At 42.2% G+C, this 7506-nt stretch overlaps 1 protein-coding gene across 1 annotated transcript in view; it reads right to left on the bottom strand.

Moving 5' to 3' along the window:
• The window catches only part of LOC116091128 (zinc finger protein 120-like), an 11607-nt gene extending 6553 nt beyond the window's left edge, over positions 1-5054 (bottom strand). Inside the window, exon 1 of the mRNA XM_031372197.1 lies at positions 4963-5054. Within this exon, the coding sequence (XP_031228057.1) occupies positions 4963-4965 (3 nt within the window). The 5' untranslated portion in view covers positions 4966-5054. The remainder of the gene's footprint in view (positions 1-4962) is intronic.
• Positions 5055-7506: the final 2452 nt, after the last annotated feature.

Genomic DNA, 7506 nt, shown 5'->3' with positions numbered 1-7506 from the left:
AGTCTGTCTCCCACTGTATGTACAGCAAACACCTGCCTTGGTGTACACACTGGACAGTGATATTATAAACGCCACAGCTTTACACTGTCAGTGCTGTTAAGCCTCCCCCTCCCAGGATATCCTCACTCAGGGAGGGGCACAGGCCAAGGGCCTCTGCTCAGATCACTACAATGACCAACAGAAGCACAGTCTGACTCATAGTTCATCTCAGTCAGGGCAAATCAAACTCTGAGAGCTCAGCAGGCATGCTTCTCCTGGCCTGGGGACAGGGGCCTCCACAATAACCATGACACAGCTTATGGTCTTCCTCACAGCTTGCTGCAGATGTATCTGAGGAGAATCCTGTAAAGAACCTGCAAGCTACCTTCCACTGGTAATCCTGATTGCTAAGCCAATGTCTCTCATTAGCTTGGAAAACCCAGCTGGGCCCCTGACAGTAGCAGCTCCTCTTTGGGGGATCAGAGAACAAATGACTCCAACAGCTGAACACTTCCTAGCTCTGCCCATTCTAGGTGCAGACAGAGCCCTAATCTGGGAAGATTGCATTTCATAGATTTTCTAGACATCCAAAGCACTTATTTTCCTCTTCCAAGACACTAGAGTTCTTTGCATATTCCATTACACATATAATGCCCACTGCAACCTTCTCTACTTCATAGTTGGGAAGTCCTACAGAAGAACTTCAGTCGAATTTAAACAGTAACAACAATTAAAGCAAAACATGATCACAAATATTAGAGCAAGAATCAGTTACTGGGAAGTGAATGAAAATAAATGAATAAAAAAGAAAGGACATGGCTGCTTAGGAAAGCCACAACCAGGAACATCTGGGAGAGTCTAGAGGGGACACATGTGGAGAGAGGAAGGAGGGAAGAAGCAAGAGCCAGACCAAGAGATCAGGATGGTAAATAGTTGATGGAAAAGAGTTGGTAACCAACATGGTTGGATTACATGAGGAATGATGGCTGGGGGAAGGGCAGCTCTAGTCCTGGGATAAAGGACCAGGTATGCAAACCATGCCCTGTATCAGCTGTGGACTGAGGTGTGCTGAGAGAACCTGACAGGCAGGTTTGCTTTGATTTGCTAAATAGGCTCATCAGCCATTTGTCTCAAGGTTTTTGGACTTAATTGTAGGGAGAAAGAAAAAGGATGAAATGATGTTCTAGAGCTTTTAAGTATTGCTCATACTGTATATTTTCATTCAGAACAAATAATATTGTTAGGCACAGACACACCAGTTTGTCTAGATCTTGTGTTGGTTGAGTTCGAGTAAATACAGAAATTTGGTTTCTAGATTTAAGTCCAGTTCCTCATCCAGATTCATGATAGCCCAGCTCTGGAAACCTCCTAAGTGGACAGTTTGGACTTTTACTGATTGTCTAAAATTGATTACCTGACTACTCATGGCTCTTGTCAACTACTGTCAAGGCAAAAAGGCCCTCACCTTCCTTCTTCCCCCTCCTTTTCTGTGCGTGATTGCACCAGACTCAAAGTTAGTCAGAGAACTCAATGCTTACACAGGTCCCTCTTTATCTGTAAACCTCTCACCCCAATCCAGGGAGGTTGGAGGACACTCATTCACTGGTCTCCATCTCTTCTCACTGATCAGTCAGAGCCCTGCCTAAATGGAGCAGCAGGACAGTCTTCCAAGCACAGGGCAGCACAGGCAGATTTGGTGTTCATAGCAAGTCTTAACTTTCCACATAGCATAAGGAAAGGCTGAGCTATAGGAGATGTTGCTCTAAATGGACAGAAATACGAAATCTCTTTAGAAAGAGTAATTAAATTCTTCTTCTTCTTCTTTTTTTTTTTTTCAAGACAGGGTTTCTCTGTGTAGCCCTGGCTGTCCTGGAACTCACTCATTAGACCAGGCTGGCCTCAAATTCAGAAATCCACATGCCTCTGCCTCCCAAGTGCTGGATATAAGACATGCGACACCACTGTCAAGCCAAGAAATGAAATTCTTAATGAATGGGAAACATTTGAGGATAAAAACAAGAGATCAGAACAGCAATACATAAAGAAAATGAAATTTAAAAAGTGACAGCAACAATTGAATTTGCAAAAACATCAATATACTTGAAAGAACCTGTAGGTATAATGATTTTGAAAACAAGCACACCCTTCTCTGATAGAGGGAATGGCATTAAGGAGACAGTGTTTGACCTTGACCCTATGTGCAGTGTTAGCTGCTGAGAACTCTAACCTGATGCACAGGCAATGGCAGGTGTATGAACTCTCTGAGCTGACTTACCTGTACCAATGAGGACTGCACATGTCTATATAGGTCTCTGTATAGAAATTCAATACTTTCCTTCCAGCTAACCTAGTCAACTTGGACACCCACCAACAGGGTCTGTTTTTATTCACATGCATATTAGTCACAGTTCTCTAGAGTCACAGAATGTTACTGCCCCCACCCAGTTCAGCCTCTGGACTTTGGCAGTTTCTGCCTGAGGTAGTGACCTGGGGAATTAAGACAAAAGAGTCTTTGCAGATTCTGTCAGCCTATCTCTGACAGAAGCTGCCCTGGAAGTTCCTGCTGAGACACCACTTCACCTGCTACCTGGTGTGGCCAGAGTATAGGTGTGAACTGAAATAGTCCTGCAGTTTCACAAACCAGGTTCCGTCTGGAAGGGAGGAAAAGACCAGAAACACAGAGTTCCAGAACAAAAGGACGCGAAGCTAAGTTGAGGGTTTCCAACCTAGGCTTGCCACTTTACTTTTGGGTTTCTGCATTTACACGTGAAAGCCAAACTGGATCTCTAGGTTATAACGATATTTGCAAAACATAAGCAATGTGGGAGGAGTCAGGAAGAGTAAGAATGGAGGCAACAGGGAAAGCTGGGTGGAGGTCAGTTGTTTTCATTCAACAAAGCTTTAGCCAGCAGACTTACTTCCTCTGGAATTCTCTCAGACCAGTGGGTCTTTGTTCTAGGCACAACAAAAATGAGTTCAGTCTCCCATTGCAAGCTCCCAATGTCTTGAAGTTAAGGCAGTTAAGACCCAACAGTGTACCACCCTGGTTGGCCTATATGCAGAGCTCTTCTCCTTCTGTCTCCTAGGATTAGAGGTGTGTATTACCTTGTCTGGGTCTAAGCTTTGCATGGTCCCTAGGCCTCAAGATCTGGATAAAAAGCTTGTGTCCTCCCATGTCAACATCTGAGTCAGAAGCCTGTGTCTTCCAGCCTTAAGATCTGGATCACAGCTGTGCCTCAATTTCTGGATGCAGTTCATTGCAGATATAGTCAAGCTGACTACCAGGAATAGCCATAACATGCACAAATACATGCTGGAAAACTACAAAGTCATTCACCCTGTCTGAATTAGGTCCTTCTTCATAATGGTGATGCCTGCAGCTGTCTCCTTTGAACTTTAGTCTTCATTCTAGATACTGCCCATCCTGTTTCATCTCACAGTATACACAGTAAACTGTTCGTCCTGTTCTGGTCTGAAGGCAGAAGGCATGCTCCACAGGGAAAACCCTTAACCTGATACTGAAACAAACAGTTCATCACATGACTCAAATGAGGAATTTTAAAACACTGCTGTGGTACATTCCTTTATCTCAATAATTTAGTAATTTTCATCAATAGAACAAGGTCATTGCCTGGGAAGCATGAGACCTGGATCAAAGACACATGAGACAACATAGCTTGTCTTAGAAATAGTTCTATAACAGGGAAGTTGATGCAGCTATCCTAGAATTAATATACCTTCCCCAGGAAAAATCACTCCAGAAATGATTACAAGATTAATTTGGGAAAAATCTCTTTAATGACAGCATATATTCAGCTCTGGCTAATACTCAGAGAAGACACAGCCAAAAACAGATTTTACATTCCACAAATGCTGTCTCCCTTAAGTCTCTCTTAGGGTCAGGCAATATAAATATGGACTGGAAACTGCAAGTCCCACAGATGGGAGATTTACACAGAAAAGATATAACCAGACTTATTATCTAAGTACATCAGTGCCGTGAAACAGCAGGCCACACTTCGCTGATGGGGTCCTGATTTCCGAGTGCCGGAAGACAAGAAGGTTGGAAAACTAGAAGGTAGAAAGTATCACAGCTGAGGTAGGAATGTCTTGGACAACCTCTGTCTTATGCCACACAGGCTTCTGAAGAATACCACCACGTATACTTCTTACAGGGGGAAATGGAACAAAATGGGAGGCCTCTGTGAACTCAGCACAAACTACCATACAATGGGAAAAACGCCAGGGGGAATCTAATAAAAACAAACAAACAAACAAAAAAAAAACTGGAAAAGGGGAAACAAAGAAGATCTCAAAAACATTACTGAGCAAGCTCACACTGGACTCGGGACTGATAACCATAGCCAGAGTTGTCTCCTATCTTATGGATTGTGGACAAATGCCTGGACAATTCTGGTAACCTAACACATGTATACTCACATCTTATTCTCCAATAGGCCTTTTTACCATAGCGTATACCTGTGTGATGTTTTAGAGGCAGTCCTCCCTCACCTACATTCTACTTGCTGTCACTACAAGCATTTAGAAATCCTTTGCATCAATTTTACTCTTCTACATCACAGCTTACTATTGGAGTGCCATCCGATACACCAGATGCCTTTTACAGTCCACAACACTAACTCTAAATGGATCTTATACCTACCTGTAAAGCAGCTTAATGCTAAGGCCAAAACTTCCTGAAGATACTAGCGAAACTAGGGCTTTCCGAGTTTGCCATCCTGCCAAGGGTTTTTCTACACAGAAGCCGCTACCCCAAATGTTTTGTGTAGATGCAGCCACCCCAGGGAAGTTATGCCGAGCCCACCGCCAGGTCCAGAGAGAGAAAAGGACCACAAGGACCCTCACAAGTCACAGCTTCTGTCAGGCTGCTGTTTACCACCGAGCCCCAGGGACGACCCAGCACACCAGCCCCCTCTGCTCAGCCGCCTGCTCCTCCCCATGTGGAGACGGCCTTGCACTTACCATGTCGGGACTTCTGAGCTTTTACGAACTCCCCACAGCTCACAGAACTTATTAAGCAGAAACACCACTTTCAGCTTAAAAGAGGAACTTCAAGATCTCGCCCGGAAGAGCCTTCCTTCTTGTTTGATTGGCAGGCCCGCCTGCATGTTCTGATTGGCTAGTGCACCTTGAGTGACATAAACACCACCCATAGGCTTAGAGTGTGCTGAAGGGGCACTGGGGAATGGTTCCAGGCACAGGTTGCCAGTCCCAGGCCAGTCCTTTCCCAGATCTGCAGAAATTTGCATTTCAGTACCACTTGTGTCTGTCCTCCAATTGCTTACTGCTCTGTTTTCTGCACTCTGATCAGGGGGAAGACCCACACTTCCAATTTGCTGTTTTGCTAAGTTACCTACTTCTCCCCTTTGTGGGCCACATTGCAAACTTGGAGCTTGCCTGAGCTCCAATCACAACACTCACTTCAGTTGTTCATAATGTGTGGTGTGGCATAGCCATCAAAAAAAAAAAAATTACAAAAAATGAGAAAGAAAGAAAGAAAGAAAGAAAGAAAGAAAGAAAGGAAGGAAGGAAGGAAGGAAGGAAGGAAGAAAGAAAGAAAGGAAGGAAGGAAGGAAGAAAGAAAGAAAGAAACTTGAACAGTAAACATTCTGAATGGAGTTACTAGCAGCAGCTGGTTGGGATCTCATCATTCAGTCTTAGGAAGAACTGTTTTTCACAGGGAGCCATAATTCAAGTGGAAAGCCCTTTCTCCATTTGGAAAATTTAACACTGTCTCTTATCAGTGATCTCGTTTCTGCAAAGAAAGAAAATCTTATTTCTGCTTAGGATTCCATTAAGCGCAGTTTATTTCTATTGCCCTGTTTGTCACACTTCTTGAAGTCCTGACCCTTTCTGAATCTTCCCCTCAGACTAAGACCTCAGTCTGAGACTTCATTGAGGTAAATGTATCATCCCCTAGTCCTCTAGTAATGAAATTGGTTCGTTCTTGTGTCTTTAACCAGGACTCCTCTGCCTTTTGAGCAGTCTTCATGTTAGTTTTATTGTAGGAAATAAAATCTGAAACCAATGGACTTTTTGCATCCACAATTAACTCCTTTCTTTTATGAGCTGCAGTGGTTGTGTTGTCTCTGCACAACAAAAGAACAGTGACTATGATATCATTTTAATGTGGGTTTGTGTGCGAGTATGTGGGGGGGGGTGTTGTGTTGATGAAATTTTAACTAGGGTAAGTATTAAAATTCATATGTGAAATTCCAAGTGGTAGCATAGATTTTGCTAGGGAGAGCTACAGCCAAGAAAAGAGATGTCACAGTTAATTCTCGTTTTCCAACATTATTAGAATGGGTGTGTTAAGTTATATTTGAAGTCATTATTTTTCTTTCTACGTGGTTTAAGGAAGATTTTTTTTTAATTAGTTGCTATCAGCAGCATTGAAATAGCATGTCAAGGGGCTGGAAAGTGGTCTCAGTGGTTAAGAGCACTGGCTGCTCTTTTAGAGGTCCCAGGTTTGATCCCCCATATCCACAGGACACACATCCAGGTGTGACTCCATTTCTATGGGGATCTATCTCACTTTTCTGGCCTCTACAGCATCAGGCATGCAGGGGATACATAGATTTACGTGCAATCAAAACTTCCATACACATAAAATATTAAAGAAAACAAATCCTTTCTCTCAAAACTTAAATTGCTCAGGCTATTTTTATTTCTTTATTTTTAGACAACCAACCAAATAAATACATAAATAAATAAATAAGTACATAACTATGTAAATAAATAAAAAAGCAAATAACTGAAATGGGTTGGTGTCAGAGGAGTAAGGATAATTGGTGGTAGGAAAAAAAATAATGTGAATTTGTGGCTGTTGGTGACTTTAAACTTTTTTTTTAGGGGAATATAAGTTGGAAAATGGGTTGTAAATGACATTGAAAGCTGAAAGATTGAGATGGTGTTCTTGTTGAAAACTGAAAGCATGGTGCTAGAATCACTGTGTCTGTGAGGTATACACATGCACATGAATGAAAGTGTTCATGAGGGACAAAAACTAATGGGAAGTATTTACCCTGGAGCTACTGTGACATGCAGGTTTAACCTACCTCTTGTTGGTGATGGGAACTGAATTGTGGTCCTCTAAAAGGGCAATGCTAGCATTTACTCAGTGAGCTATCCCTCCAGCCCCAGCAGCTACTTTCTTTTGTCTCCACAAACTACCTGCCCAAGGTGTCATTGTACAGGATGGGTTGAGTCTGCTCACAACAATCATTGATCAAGAAAATCCCACATAGGTTAGACTAATCTTATGAATGCATATTCTCAAATAAGGTTTTCTTTTCCCAATAGCTCCTGGTTCAGATCACGTGAAAAAAATATTTACCCTGAACCACAACATACATATCATACATATGATAATAAGTAAGGTTATATAAACTAGCATTTTACTTTTAATGATTTGTGTTGGTCAAATGCCAGTAAATGCATGTTAACATTTGTTCTAATCCTTAGATTGGAAATGAATCATTTCTTTTAAGTCTTTATATTTAAAAA

This window comes from Mastomys coucha, unplaced genomic scaffold (genome assembly GCF_008632895.1).
Source record: "Mastomys coucha isolate ucsf_1 unplaced genomic scaffold, UCSF_Mcou_1 pScaffold15, whole genome shotgun sequence".
NCBI classification, from domain to species: Eukaryota; Metazoa; Chordata; class Mammalia; order Rodentia; family Muridae; genus Mastomys; species Mastomys coucha.
The sequence above is the reverse complement of the archived record's forward strand: the minus strand, read 5'-3'. Positions and strand labels throughout refer to the sequence as shown.